Source organism: Ursus arctos, unplaced genomic scaffold (assembly GCF_023065955.2).
Source record: "Ursus arctos isolate Adak ecotype North America unplaced genomic scaffold, UrsArc2.0 scaffold_31, whole genome shotgun sequence".
NCBI lineage: Eukaryota > Metazoa > Chordata > Mammalia > Carnivora > Ursidae > Ursus > Ursus arctos.
Window position 1 is genome coordinate 14,069,983 of NW_026622997.1, and position 16,284 is coordinate 14,086,266.

The 16,284-nt window shown below is 38.7% G+C and overlaps 1 protein-coding gene across 1 annotated transcript in view; it reads right to left on the reverse strand.

The window, feature by feature from the left end:
* LOC113264239 (uncharacterized) overlaps positions 1-16,284 on the reverse strand; it is a gene marked incomplete at its 5' end in the record, with an annotated part of 288,777 nt that overhangs the window by 119,996 nt on the left and 152,497 nt on the right. Inside the window, one exon of the mRNA XM_057304793.1 lies at positions 11,031-11,155. Within this exon, the coding sequence (XP_057160776.1) occupies positions 11,031-11,155 (125 nt within the window). The remainder of the gene's footprint in view (positions 1-11,030; positions 11,156-16,284) is intronic.

Consider the following 16,284-nt stretch of genomic DNA (forward strand, 5'->3'; position numbering starts at 1 on the left):
TCCTTGAGTTCTTCCAAAGCACTTATGTAAAGCTCTTTTCACTTAGTGGTAAGTTTCTCATCACTATCAGGGATGACTAACCAGGAAGATGGGAAGGGATATTGAAACTAAGATGTGATAATCTGATAAATAATTGATCTAAATGATATCTAACAAATCTTTAAATCCTGAGATAGAGAGACGCAAAGGCAAATAGATGATAGATAGATGATAGATAGATAGATAGATAGATAGATGATAGATAATAGATAGATAGAAAGTAAATAAACAGAGCAATAAGTAGATTGGCTTTTGACTTGAGGTTTTAATGAATCAAATGGGTACTAATAACTTAAAAAATAGGGACATGGAATTTACTCAATATTAGGAAAGAGTTTTTAATTGTCAAAATGTCCAAAATTAATTGAATGGCCTTAAAATATAGTAAGTGGCCCGTCCCTGAAAATATCAGCATATATTTTATAACAGTCAGCAGAAAGCTGCCAACAAGCATCAAATTTTAGGTAAGGAGGGCTACAGCAGAAAGATGAGGTAAAAAGATGGAACATAATATTAGGAGTCCTTGCAATATTCCTGCAAAATCCCTGTAAAACATCATATAAAGAGAGACAAACAAAAAAAAACAAAAACCTTAAAATATTAAATAGCCTGATTATTATCATTATTTCTTCCATGTTATGTTAGAATTCAGTTGTTAAGGTAGAAAGAAGTTTCAGGTGGATATACATTTGTATCTTTAAGGTGAGAGTAGACTATAGCTGGTGTCACTTTTTTTCTCCTCCTAGGAATTTTCTCTGGACTCTGCATCTTTTCAACAAGACACACTAGGTCAACAGACTGCTGATATATATTTCAAAATTTTTTATATGCCATCAGCATATTTAGGACCCTTGAGTTCTTGTTCATTTTTGGAGAGGTAAGAGTATAACTCCTGTACTAAGAACGCCAATTGAATTAATGATTCTGAAATCATATAAGCTATTGCCATATTACAATTTGAGTGAGACAAAATCCAAGGCAGTTTAGGTAACATAAAATACTGAATAATCATGAAAATTAGTGGATTGTGAAATGAATGACCACCTACCGTCACCGATGAAGCTGGCCCAAGATTCTCCAGTTTATTAAAGAAGGCATAAAGTATATGAGAGTGAGAGAATTTACAATGCCTGAAGCTCAGAATACACCCACTCAATTGTTTTCTTAATGCTGCTTGCAAATGATTACAACAGAACATGATCTATTTTACCGGTCATTTGAGTTTTTGCATCAAATAAATTCCTACATTGCTTCATGCCCAGTTTTGTGCTTCCATCATTTAAATCAAGGAGTTTGAATTTGGACTGACTCATAATCCGAAGCTCCTGGATATTTAAATCTTATCACTGATGTCATGTTAGGTTTCCAGACAGTTGGCTAAATTAATTCTACTCACCTCATTCTCCACCTTCCCAAATGAATCAGGGTGGTCTCCATGGAGAAGAATCTCTTGCACCATACTGTGCCCATTTTCCAAATTGTACTAAACTAAAAAGCAACTAGTTACACACTATGCTTGGTGGATCCCAGGCAATAGGAAGGGATTCTAATACTATGTGTCCACAATTTAGGGCACCATGTAAACCTGATAAATAGTAAATGAAAGAAAGAACACCTGCTCTTCAATGTATCAGAACCACATTCAAGCAGGTTCATTGTCTCAGTAAGATTGCTTTCAGCCATGAATAACAGAATGTTCATCCAAGAGTATTGAGCAGTAAGCACATTTAATTACCTCATCTAAAAATCTTGCAACAGGTAAAAGAAGGTCATAAGCAATAGCTCAAAATAACAGGGTGCTGGATTGGTTTCTCTCCCATTTCCGCCTCATGCTGCAAAATGTCTCCAGAAACTTGCAGCATCACATCCATACAGCAACAGCCCCAGTGCGAAGAAATGAGAGAGTGGCAAAAAGGGGTTCCCTTTCTTATTTGCTTCTCTCTTCAATGGAAGGAGGCACAAGCTGCAATCTTCTTACCTCTCAATGGCCAGAAGTGGGTCCATGACCACCCATAGTGCATGATAGATTAGGCAAGTGTCTACCATTTTGTCTTTGGAGGCAGCATCACCAGTTAGAAAGACAGGCAAGAGGACTGGCTGCTGGGTGCAACCAACAGTGTCCACCACAACACATAACTCTGGTTTTATATGAAGGGAAGCTAGAAAGGTCAAAGCCTTAAAGTACCCTAGTAGATGTCAATGGTAAGTAAATTTTGTTTTGCTATTTTACTTAAGTAGATATAGATGAAGAAAAAGGTGATATGGTATTTATCAGTCTAGGAATCTAGTGAACTATGGAGTCCAGGAAATAAGACCATTTATTGAAGCTTTTATATATATTTTATTATATATATATATATATATATATTATAATGTATAAAATATTTTAAATGAACAGGGAGAAATCCTGTTAGTGAGTAGCCTTTAGCCTTTAAAATGAGTTCACTTAGCATCAACAGCACTATAAAAAGTAGATGGGAAACTTAAAATCAAAAGAAAACACTGTCCATGGAAATATAACTAAAATCAATCTGTGGAAGCAACATTGGGTACAGGCAGAAGAGGGGCCAGAGGGGTAAAGGATGGTTCATCGTCCATTATTCAGGCGTAAAGAACTGAAAAGTCTTCTGAGAGGAAGAAGAGAGCATAGTCAGCATAGTCGGCTGCTGGGAACCACCCGTGGATGTGAACGTGGGTCTTCTCAGCCTCAGGCCCACACTTAGGAAAGAAGCAGACACAACTATCAACTAAAAGGCAAACTGGATTGGAACCTTCCATATGTGGTGCTTCATTTTATTGCTAATAGGGAAGCAGTCGCCCAGTACTACAAAGAGCCACAGCCTACCCTACCACCTTCCTAGATGCGCAGACAGATGAGAACATCAGGAGCACGCCCCCACGATTCCAGCCCCTTGGGGTTCATGCTCTGTACAATCCCACCCTGGAGTGCGGAAGACACCGAGGACTTGCTTCTAGCCAATAGAAAATGACAAAGGTGAAGGGATTTTGCAGAAGTAATTAGATCTGAGGTAGGTGACATTGAGTTAATCAAATCCTTATTTCTGGGAGGTCCTGATATATTCAGGTAAAAGCCTTAATGGTTTTCCCTGTGATGAAAGACTCCACTTGTGGGCTTAGAAGCCCCCACTGCATGGACCTCCAGGCATCCTCTAGGAACTGTGGACAACTGTCGGCCATAAAAAGCCAAGGCTCTCCTCATACAGCCACACGGAAATAAATTCTGCCAACAATCTGAATGAACATGAAGGGAATTTTTCCCCCGTTAAGCCCCCTGTAAGACTTACATTAGGTCCTGTTTGCTCAAACCAAAAGAAATCCAAAGAGCGTGTTTACTTTTACGAAAAAAAAGGCAAAAATTGAAAATAACATTCAGTGTTTGTTTTGCAGGGAGCCATTATGGAGGCAGGGCCACCCCAAAGCAGCAAGAGGGGCGCCACCAAACTCTTTCCCCAGGAACTACACTCAGCATCTCAGCATCAAGCCCCCCGTAGCTTTGAACCTTGGCTATGAGCATCTGTGCTTTATCTCAATTTATTTTGTGCATCCCATAGCAAGATGTGCCCCAAAGTATCAGAAAATCCTAACAGAAGTAATTTTGGGCATTTGGGAATGCTCAAAAATGTGTTCATATAAATTAGTGGCATTTTCGATGTGTGCCATTTCGACTTAACAAAAGGTTTCAGAGGAACACCGACGTCAGGATAGCAGGAAAAACCTGTAACTATTTTCACAGAAACTGAGGAGCAAAGAGTTTGAGAAACTTGTCTAGGTTTACTTAACTAGTAATTTATAAGGTTAATTTTCTTGAGTTTATTATGGCCTCAGAACTATATTCCTAGCCATTAAGATTTATACCTTCTCAGTAGGAATAGATGGTCATGCTTTAGCCACACCTCGAAAGATAAAGACATCAGTCAGTAAGCACCTAATTGTATGTGGATCATTGATAAATTACCATCAGGAATGTACCACCACAGGGATTTGGCTCTGCTGGGTTATTCTAGAACTGACTTAGTTAGCAACCCCCTTCTCTGTGGCATTTTTTCTTCACCCCACATTCACCCAACTCTGTGGGACATGCCAGTAAACTATAACTTAACAGTAAAAGCAGGAAAATGCACAAAGCGAAATCTACACATGACATGGAGGCTAGCCAGGAAGTACGATAGTAGAAACATGTTAAAGGAGAGGTCATAGCGGAAAGAGAACAGAATAGGGATACGTGCAGACCAGCTAGTTGGGTGCTGGTAAATAAACCATCTGAGTGCTCTGGACTTCCCTTATATAATCCATAAAATGGGGTGAATAATATTATCTCAAGGCTGTCTTGAGCACCAAGTTTTTAAAAGTACAGGAATAAGATTAAGGGATTTGTAAACCGTAAAATTCTGCAAAAATGGATGTGGTTAGCCTATTCGAAGCTCACTCGAGCCCATAACATTACTTTCAGTGTCTTGTGCAGGATAATTCTGATGGGATAAAAGTCAGAGACCTCCAAGAAAGATTCCGGTAAAAATTTCATATATAAAATTGCCTTGACCAATAAAGAAATAATACTACTCTACTATCAAGATGTGAAATGTTTTATTCTGGTCATAGTACAGATACAATATCAAAAACAGATGTTTGGAGTTGGTTCTTTGGGACAACTCTGCCATTTTTTGACTTGTTAGGTCTCATAGGTATGTTTAAATGGTGAAAAGAACAATTATATCTTGAGGTTACTGTAACTACCCTTTCTATTTGCTGAGATTGCATGTGTGTATCCATTTAACCCCTAGAAAGGGCGCATGAAATGCAGGGATCATGGGTGTATCACAAGAGCCTTTTCCAAAAGGCAACATTTATTTTCAAGTGTTTAGATTGCCGAGACAAGGATTTCTCTCCAACGTACAATTCATCATCCTCCTTACTCACTGTAAAATCAATCTGTTCTGTTTGTATGACATAAACAACAAGTCATTTCTCAGGAATGAGGCAGACCATATGTGAAGGTGTTTTGGAAAAGCACAATAGGGAATACGCCAATCAAAGTAGCATCTGCATTTTATTTCAACGTCAAATCACATGTGTGTTATAAAAAAGGAAAGTGTATCACTTTTATTAAAGAATAACTTTCCTGTTGTAATGTTTATCGTTAACTCATACCTTCCCCAAGAAACAAACTCAAGTCAGCCACATAAACGACCGGCTGAGAACACTCTGTGTGGCCAGCCACATGGGCTTTTTACACACATTGAGGCATTTGCCCACTCCCCAACCCCATGGCAGAAGAAAACTGACATTAATCCATTATATGCATTTTCCCAAGAATTAGAACCTTCTATTCAAAGAACTGATGAATATCACAGCTTGAAATTGATAAAAACAGGAAACTACAAAATGACTAGCAGAGTTCTAGGGAGAATATGTTTTTTATAATTGGGACTGGATTAAGACTGAAAGGAAGTGGGTTCTAGTCCCATTTCCATTATTAGCTGTATGACCTAAGGCAAGTCACTTAACGTCTATAGGTCTCCGCGTTATACTTGTATAAACAGATAGGGCTGAACCAAATAATCCCCAAGTCCCCGTAATGCTCTAAAAGTATGTGATTCTCTGGTCGCTTACCCACCTAGTCGTATTTAAATAGTAATGGAAACATTTTCAGATTGCCTTGTTACTGAACCTCTCCCCAGTCAGGAGTCAGGTATGTCTGAAAACTATGCTAACTTCCTTCAACCACTGCCTTGAAACAGTCCCAGCACTACTTCCAGAGGAACTTCACACATAATCTGTTTTACTTCTGTGAAGAAGTCACTGTGCCGAGATTAAGGTACTACATTAGGACCCAGGGAATCCAATTCACTCCATAGGCAATGAGATTCTACGGCTCTGTTTACACAGGCAAATGAGTGGTTATTTACGTAATTAACAGAATGCACATTGTAAACTTTCTCAATGAAATCTTTCCCTCATAGGAAAATAAATTTTTAAAAATCTCCCAGGGGCGCCTGGGTGACTCAGTCAGTTAAGCACCCAACTCTTGAGATTCTTGATGTGGGCTCAGGTCATGATCTCTGCATCCTGAGATGGAACCAGCCTCGTGCTCTGCGCTGGGCATGGAGCCTGCTTCAGATTCTTTCTCTCCCTCTCCTTCTGCCTCTCCTCCTCGTTCGGGCTCTCTCTCTCTCCCTCTGTCTCAAAATCAATCAATCAATTAATCAAGCAATAAGAAAAAATAAGAAAAAGATAAAACTCCCAGTCTACAACATAATTTTTTAACTGAACAGAAATGCATGTTCTCATGGATGCATATAATTGTATCCCAACACAGTCTCAATGTACTTGTAATTTCTAACATTCTCTCTTTCTTTTTCTAAAAAATATTTATGTATTTATTTTCAAGAGAGAGCACGAGCAGGAGGGGCAGAGGGAGAGGGAGACAATCTCAAGCAGACTTCCCACTGAGCATGGAGCCAGACATGCAGCTTGATCTCACCACCCCGAGATCATGACCTGAGCCGAAACCAAGAGTCAGACCTTAACCAACTGAGCCACCCAGGCCCCCCGGAAATGCCAATATTCTTATTTTCCTCTTATTTTCCGTGCATTAATTCAACAAATATTTATTAAAGGCTTGCAATTTGTCAATCATTGTGGCTACACGAGAAAGAACAGGAGAAACTTAATCTCTACCCCTATGAAATGTATAAAACTTCCTGGCTAATGGGAGAAAAGGACCACGGAACACCTATGGACCGTGTGCCGAGGGGCACAAAGAAAATAGGCAGGTGTTAGGGGAGCATAAAACAGAGCCAACCACTGTGAACCCAAATGAGTGATGCTGGAAATAAATCTTGTACTACAAAAGTACAGAGGGATGCCTTGGCTAGATCATGTTATCTCAAAGTATAAGCAGAAGAAAGTCATCCCATCACAGCAGCATTTGTCTCAAAGAAAAATATGTAAACTTCCTGCCGGTATAGACCTCGCAGCCCAGCAAAGACGAGTAAGATGCAAACCCACCGGAACATCCCCAACAACTCTCCCCTACGATCACCTGACATTCACGGCAGCAGGAAATCCGTGCTCGCTCTTTTACTCACGCAGAGACAAGCCAGCTGGATATCTTTCTGGTTGAGAAAAACGTAACCGTTTTACATTTTGGAAGCTTTAAAAAAAATTATTGGCAGCTACAAACAAGATAAACTTGCATTTGACTAGCTAAAGGTCCTATACAGTTTCTTTTAAAAATTGGAAGGTGGGATTGACTGAAGCCTTAACAATCTACCAAATTTACCCAAATCATCATGTTACAATGAGGCACAGGGGAAGGCTAGAAGGGGGTGAGATAGGCCATAAAAGAAACAGAGAAAGAAAATGCGTACATTCAGACTTGCTACACCGAAGCAAATACTTCTCACGCAATGTCACATATGTATCTTTGAAGCTGGGTCGTACAGTATTCTGTGTTAAATGCATTTTATGGGGATTTGGAGAAGATTTAGGTAAAGGCTGCCCCAATAAATGAGTTACCACCTCTAATAAAACATCAAGGAAATTGTTCAGATTGTATCTCAGACCAGTTAGAACACAAGTTTATAGAGGTCTCAGCAACCCCCATATCCTCAATCCTGGTTTACAAAGAAATGTTTATAGTGGTTAATTATTCCATGTTACTTCTTTTTTTTAATGGTAGCAATTTCAAAGAAGGGAGAGATTGAAAGTAAATAAATAGGTATGACGACCGAGGGAGTTGGGAGAGAGAGAGAGAAGCTGACAGATCACTCATTCATCCTTTTTCTCACTCATTCAGTAAATATTTACTGGGATTGCCTATTATAAGCCAGGTATTCTAGAACCAGGGCCTGGAGACACAGGAGTGACCAGATAAAAGGAGTTCCTTCCTGCATACAGCTTCTGTTTAGTGAAAAACACAGAAATCAGTAAATAAATGAAATAACTATTAAAGATCAGTTAATTAATTTAAACTGGGGTAAGTAAAGAAGAAAACAAGGCGATGAGAAAGTAAATAATCAGAAGAGGGGTGGGTACCGCTTTATGTAGGGTAGTCAGGAAAAGCCTCTCTGGGAAGGTAAAGTTGATGCTGAGGCCTACAGTATGTGTTGTTAACCATACTAAGAACAGAGAGAACATTCCAGACACAGGAAGCATCAACTGTGAAGTCCCTGATGTGATAAAGAGCTTGGTGTGTTTGAAGACCAGAAAGGAAGACAGATGTGAGAAATGAGAAATCATGCCAGTGTGACCTTTGGCCTCGATTTTAACCTCTGGAAAAGACATTTTCCTCAAATTTTATTTTTATTAATGTTAATAAATCTACATGTTAGATTTTTATACATTATATTTCTTTTTTCTTTAAAGATTTTATTTATTTATTTGTCTGAGAAGACAGAGGGAGTGCGCTCACAAGCAAGGGGAAGCGGCAGGCAGAGGGAGAAGCAGACCCCCGCTGAGCAAGGAGCCTGATGTGGGACTCGATCCCAGGACCCTGGGACCATGACCTGAGCCAAAGGCAGACACTAAACTGATGGGGCCCCCAGGTGTCCCTGTACATTTTCTTTCAACTTCCACAAGAAACACAGCATCCAAGTACTGGTATTGTTATTCCAGTTTCACACAGGATAAAATCGCTTCTGAGAGATTAAGTAAATTATTTAAGGTTACAAGCAGTGGCAAAACTGGAATCCATCCTCAGGTTTATCCATAGCACCTACACCCCTTCATCTATGAATTTGTTGTTTTGTTCAAAAAATATTTGTGGAGCCCTATGCTAGGAGCTCTGTGCTCAGAAATAAATAAAGCAAAATGTGGTAGGTTATGCTTCTGAAGACGGGCACATGATATCTTTCATCCCAACATTCTGTTTTGCAATGCTGCCTTTCCACTCTCTCATCAAGAAGTAGAATCCATTCCTCCTCTGCCTCTGACCCTGTGACCTGCTTGGACCAATAAAATACAGTGGGAGTCACCATGTAACTTCAAAGGCTTGGCCTTGAGGTATCTGCAGTTTCCACCTTCTCAGCTTGGAAAGATGTTACTTGGACCCCAGACACCATGCTGAGAAGAAGCCCAACCATCAGCAGAGAGAGACCCATGTGGAAAAGTGAGGACTTCAGGTGAAAGCAGGATCCAAGATCCCAGACATATGGTCCCAATGGAAGTATTCAAGCCAGACCCCAGCCATTGGAGCCACCTCGCTGAAGCTTCAGACATGGTGGAGCACAGACAAGCCTTACATGATGTGTGCCTGCCTGGATTCTCAACCCACAGAACCGTGAACAAATAGAATGGTTGGTATTTCAAGGCACTAAGCCTTTAGAGATTCATCATGCAGCAATAGATAACCAAAACATATAAGGAGCCCCAACCTGGTAAAGGAAGTAAGCAGAAAAATACCTTTCTAAAAAAAAAGATTTCATTTACCCATTTGAGGGAGAGAGCACCAGCAGGGGGAGGGGGAGAGGGACAAGTAGACTCCCCACTAAGCCCAATGTGGGACTCGATCCAAGGTCCCTGAGATCATGACCTGAGCTGAAGTCAGATGCTTAACCAACTGAGCGACCTAGGCACCCCAAGCATAAAAATATCTTAAAAATAATGTGAATGTCATCAGCGAACAACAGAGAAATATCTACATCAGTGTAGAGCAAGGGTGAAAAACTCTTTTGGTAAAGAGCTAGATTCTAGACTTTATGGGTCCTACTGCCTTTGCCTCAACTCCTTAATTCTGTTATTGTACAGAAAAGCAGTCAAAGACAATTTGTATCCAAACTCCTGTGCCTCAGTTTCAGTTATACATTTTTTTTTTTAACAAAAACAGATGGAGAACAGAATTTTGCCTGGGACCTGTACTTGCCAATCCCTAGTCTAGACTTAGAGCATTTCTTGTATAATACTTTTCCTTCTAGAAGAAGTATGCATATTTCTCATCTTCTGAGTTCCTTGGCTCCCTTTCCTGCATGATGTTTCGAAAGCACAGGCGTGCATCTCTTGATTGAGAGCATGACTCACTAGTTAGCCTGGAGACCACACTTCAATTGCTTCAGGAAAGCACTGGTGAAAAGTACTTAAACTTAGAAATTTAACTAAAAACCAGGAGAATTTGTTAAAACTGTGACTGGATAAATGAAATTTGAGCTGATACTATGTCTTCCCAATGGTGGTTCCAAGGTAGAAGAGTAAGAGAACATCTTTGGGACTAAGTCATGAGGTAGGTAATTGTCCACTGGGGAAACAATTCAGGGCAAGGATCTTGAGGTAGGCAGGAAGGCAGTGGTTTGGAATACTGACTTGGAATAGCTCCTTGGTCTCTTCTTTCCTGGGTTACCCCATGTGTCACACTGTAACTTACTAGTGTTCATTCCCCCCACTCTTGATGAACCCTACTATTGTAAAATCCTATAATCATTACCTCTAAGAAGCTCCATTGCTCACTCTTTTATGCATTTTTAAATATTTATTATATGTATGCTTGCAGAGACAGATATACCTTTATATACACCACCAGGTAAAGAGAGAAATAACTATCATCTGCTTGAATCTTAAGAGAACTAAAGTTTACAGCACATTTCCACCCAGCCAACCTCCCAATTCCATCTCCAGATGCTGCCCCCAACAAACTGTCACCACTTTCCCACTGCATTCCTCTCCCCAAGATTTGGCTCAAATTTTTCTGAGAGCCCTTCTCCCTTCTCAAGCAAACTTGGCCCTCGGCTTCTCCATGTGTGTATGTGGCACTTTCTGTTTTTTTTTAATAGCATTATCACATCACACTGATGTTCTTAAGCACCCATATATTTTATTGGACTATGAGCTTTCCCAAGTCAAGGTACATATCATATAGCCTGTAATAGACATGTGATCGATATTTGTTGAATAAATGAATAAAAGAATAGGATGAATAAAGACTTGTTTAATTCAATGAATTTAAATTTGAAAATAAAAAGGCAGGGTAAGTTACTCACCAAACTGAAAATCTGTGTTTCTCCAGTTCCTCCAAGTAAGACGCATCTGCATAATATTCCTCAATTTCTGTAGTTCTCCAAGCAGCCGATTTTTCCTTCACTGAGTGAGTGATCAGACTTTCTCCCTTATCCATGAAATTAAAGAAATAAAAAATATTTTGGCAGATATCAGATAGAAAGTTTACCTGGTTTCAGTGACATTCTCTCCAGAGTGATTTGTAGAATCATTGATCATATAGAAGCAGAGTTAGTCATGGATTTTGCATTGAAATTACTGCTTTACATTTCACATTTTCTCACTTAATCATCATGTCTCTACTGGCAGAGACTGTCATGTTCAATTTTGCATTACGTGAAACATTTTAATTCCAATGTTGTTGGAATTAAAAAAAAAAATAACCGTGGTCATGGTATTTGTATTCAGTCAGGACTATTGGTTGCAAGTAAAGAAAATGCAGCATAAACTAGTTTTCAGCAAAAAGGAATTTGAAGGAAAGTGTGAACAATCAGCCCATGGAGAAGCAGCTGTAGGACTCTTTCTCCTTCTCTGCTCTGTGTTTCAGCAGGCTACTTCATTTTAACCTTGCCACTAATAGTTTCTTAGTTCCATAGCCTGTGACTTTCAACAACATATTTAAACTCAGGACTATATAATGTCTATGGAGTTAATTTAGTAGAACTTCAGAGAATCATGTGACTCATGATGATGGATCTAGCAAACACATTGGCTCACTGGAGAAACTGAGTCCTATCATTCAACCAAGGATTCTTAGGAGCCCCATGATGGTGAGGAGTAGGGAGAGGGAGCAGCTAACCTATCTAGGTTCTTCCTCCCTTATTCACCAAAACAGTTCAACTTCCACCTGTTTATATATTGGGGTCTTTGTAAGATTTTATTGCAAAATGCTGCCAATAATAACTCACTTGAAAACTAGTGGTCTATGGAAAAAGGAGAGTAGGCATAACTGGCATTTATAAGATAGTTCTATTAAAAATTTTCCTTTTTTTCTTTAGACTCTTCTCAAATGTATTTAATTATCATTTGTAAGAGGCCGGTTATTTGACATTCCTTGATATCAGTTCATACAAGTTTTAGCACAACTTCAGAGTCAAAATATTTTGCAATTGCAAAATGTTGATTTGAATTCAGAGGTTGTGATAACCAAGAGAAACAGAATGAAACTTAAGTGAAGAAGATCTGTCATCAAATCTCTAGTGGACTCAACAAGGCTACATCTTTTTTTTTTAAGATTTTATTTATTTACTTATTTATTTGAGAGAGAGAGAGAGCGGGGGAGGAGCAGAGGGAGAAGGACAAGGACAAGCTGACTCTGCACTGAGCACAGAGCTTGATGCGGGACTCGATCCCACAATCCCAAGATCACAACCTGAGCTGAAACCAAGATTCAGACACTTAACCAACTGAGCAACCCAAGTGCCCGAAGGCTACTTCTTTTAATATGAAATTGACTGATTTGATTACCTTAAGAACAAAATCCAGTTATAACAGCCATCAATTTAAAGTACTGTTTATTCTTGCCAGGCCACCATCACCAGGGCACTGCACAGACAGCAGACTAAAATACAATCCAGGTCCTCCTGTGAACAAAAGCCTATTTGCTTAGCCTGGAGCTTCAGTTTGAGGGATAATCTTCAGGTTTTCCCCACATAGAAGCTAAGGAGTCACTCTCAGGGAAAATAAGCATGGAGTCACCATCCTTGTCCACCCACATGACCTCACTACATCTTGATAAGAATTTCCAAAACAGAATTCTACATTTGTCTGGGGTCCTGCTGTTTTGCAGCTGTTGTCCAGGGCACACCTCCAGCTCTCCTGGTCTGGAGGCCAGCAGACATTATTACTGTGGCCCCACAGTACTGTATATACCTACATACTTTAAAAGCTGCTGCCTGAGGGTCTGGTTTCCAATTAGCCTGAAAAGAAGTACTAAATGAGATTATTTCCCTGAATCACTTACAGGTCCCGGCATACCCTCAAAATAGGGGCATATCAAAATAAATCAGGCAATTTAGATGATCACAAAGGTTCTAGAGCCAACCAAGAGCTAGGGCACGGTTGAATGAGAAGGACTATCACCTATACAAGGCCATTCCTTCAAGACTGAGAGAGGTAACTCTTTCACCCAATACATAGAGACAAACACAGAGAGTCAAGCAAAAAAAAAAAAAAAAAAAGAAAGAAAGAAAACAGAGAAATGTGTTCCCAACAAAAGAAGACAAAAACCACAGTAAAAGTTACCTTAATGACACAGGCATAAGTAATCCACCTGATGAAGAATTCAAACTAACAATCATAAAGATGCTCATTGAACTCTGGAGAAGAATGGATGAACAGTAAGAACTTCAACAATGAGAGGAAACAGGAAAGTACCAAGCAAAACTCACAGAGACAAAGAATATCGAACTGAACTGGAAAATAAGCTAGAGGGATTTAACAGCAAACCAGATGAAGTAGAAGAATGAGTCAGGGAGCTGGAAGAGAAAGCAATGGAACTCACCCAGATGGAGCAGCAAAAAGAAAAAAAGGAATTTCTTTAAGTGGGTATAATTAAGGAACCGCTGGGACAACATCAAGCAGAATAATATTCACAACACAGGGGTCCCAGAAGGGGAAGAGAGAAAGAAAGGAGCAGACAACTTATGTAAAGAAATAAAGGCTGAAAACCTCCCTAAGCTAGGGAAGGAAAGAAACAGACATCCAGATATAGGAATCCCAAAATTTCCAAATAAAATGAACCCGAAGAGAGCCACACCAAGACACATTATAATTAAAATGCCGAAAGCTAAAGATAAAGAGAGAATCTTAAAAGCAGCAAGAGAAAAAGAAATTGTTATTTACAAGGGCAACTCCACAAAGCTATCAGGATATTTCTCAGTAAAAACTTCGCAAGCTAGAAGGGAGGGCATGACTATTCAAAGTGCTCAAGGGAACAAAGTTCCAACCAAGAATACTCTACCTGGCAAGATTATCATTCAGTTTTGAAGAAGAGATAAAGGGTTTTTCAGATAAGCAGAAGCTAAATACTTTATCACTACTAAGCTGGCCTTGTGAGAAGTATTAAAGGGACTGCTTCAAGCTGAAAAGAAATGGCACTAATTAACAACAAGAAAATATACGGAAGTAAAACCATCACTGGGAAAGGTATGTATATGGTAAAGGTAAGAGCTTAATCACGTCTAAAATTACTAGGAAGATAAAAAGACAGAAGTAGTAAATTAAAACTACAATAATTTGTTAAGAAATATATAAAATAAAAATATATTAAAAGTGACGACAAAAACCTAAAATGTTGGGGGAGGCAGTAAAAATGTAGAGTTTGGGAATGTGTTCAAATTTAAGTTGCTATCAACAAAATAGGCTGTTACATACTTAGTATAGTATATGTGAATCTCATGGTAACAACAAAGTGGAAACTTACAATAAATACACAAGAGAAAATGAGAACGGAATCGAAACCGAACACTCAAGAAAGTTATCAAATGACAAGGGAAGTGAGAAAGAGAAGAAAGGAACAGAGAAGAACTAGAAGCACAGCCAGAAAATAATGAACAAAATGGGAATAAATACACACCTATCAATAATTATTTTAATTGTAAATGGACTAACTTCTCCAATCAAAAGACAGAATGGCTAAATACATCAAAAGAGCGAGAGAGAGACTTCTACAGTATAAACTATAAGACACTGATTTAAAAAATTGAAAATGACACAAATAAATGGAAAGATATTCCATGTCCCTGGATTGGAAGAACTAATATTGTTAAAATGACCATACTATCCAAAGCAATTTATAAATTCAGTGCAATCACTATTAAAATTCTAATGACATTTTTCTCACATCTAGAACAAATGATCCTAAAATTTATGCATAATCACAAAAGACCCCAGACAGCTAAAACAATTTTGAGAAAAAAGAACAAAGCCAGGGGTATCATGCTCCCTGATTTCAAACTATACTACAAACCTATAGTAATTAAAACAGTATGGTATTGCCATAACAATAGGCATATAGATCAATGGAACAAAATAGCCCAGATATAAACCTACACATATGTGTTCAGTTAAAATACAACAAAGGAGACAAGAATATACAATGAGGAAAGAATGATCTCTTTAATAAATGGTGTTGTGAAAGCAGAATAGCTACATGCAGAAGATTGAAACTGGACCACTTTCCTACACTGTGCAAAAATTAACTCAAAATGGATTAAAGATTTTAATGTGAGATCTGAAACCATAAAACTAGAAAAAAACATGATAAGTGCCTTGACAATATTCTTAGCAATGTTTTGTTTTGTTTTGTCTTTTCCTTTTTGGATCTGACTCCAAAGGCAAGGTTAACAGAAGCAAAAATAAACGAATGACCCTACATCAATGTAAAAATGTTTCTAAACAGAGAAGGAAACAGTCAACAAAAAGGAAAAGCAACCTACTATATGAGAGAAGGTATTTGTAAATTATATATCTGTTAAGGGGTTGATATCCAAAGTGTAAAAAAAATCTATATAACTCAATAAAAACAGCACAAATTTAATTAAAAGATGGGCAGCAGATCTGAATAGACATTTTTCCAAAGAGGACATACAGACGGGAAACAGACACATGAAAAGATGTTCAAAATCACTCATCATCAGGGAAATGCATCACAAGGAGATTTGCCACACACCTGTCAGAATGACTATTCTCACAAAGCAAAACCAAACAAGAAACAACAAATGTTGGCAGGATGTGAAGAAAGGAAAACCCTCATGCACGATTGGTGGGAATGTAAACTGTGGGAGTCACAATAGAAAACGATATAAAGCTTCCCCAAAAAATTAAAAGTAGAGCTTTGTGGGACACCTGTGTGGCTTGGTCAGTTAAGTGTCTGACTCTTCTTTTCAGCTCAGGTCATGATTTCAGGGTTGTGAGACTGAACTCCATGTCCAGCTTCATGCTGGGTGTGGAGCCTGCTTAAGAGTCTCTCTCTCTCTCCCTCGACCCCTGCCCCCCACCTCTCTCTTGATCTCTCTCTCTCTCTACCTCTCTATAAACAAACAAATAAACAAATAAGTAAAAATAGAGCTATCATATAATCTAGCAGTTCCACTATTGAATATGTATCTGAAGAAAACAAAAACACTAATTTGAAAGGGTATGTGTACGCCTATGTTCATTGCAGCATTATTTACAATAGCGAAGACATAGAAACAACTTAAATGTCCATCAATAGATGAATGAATAAAGAAAATG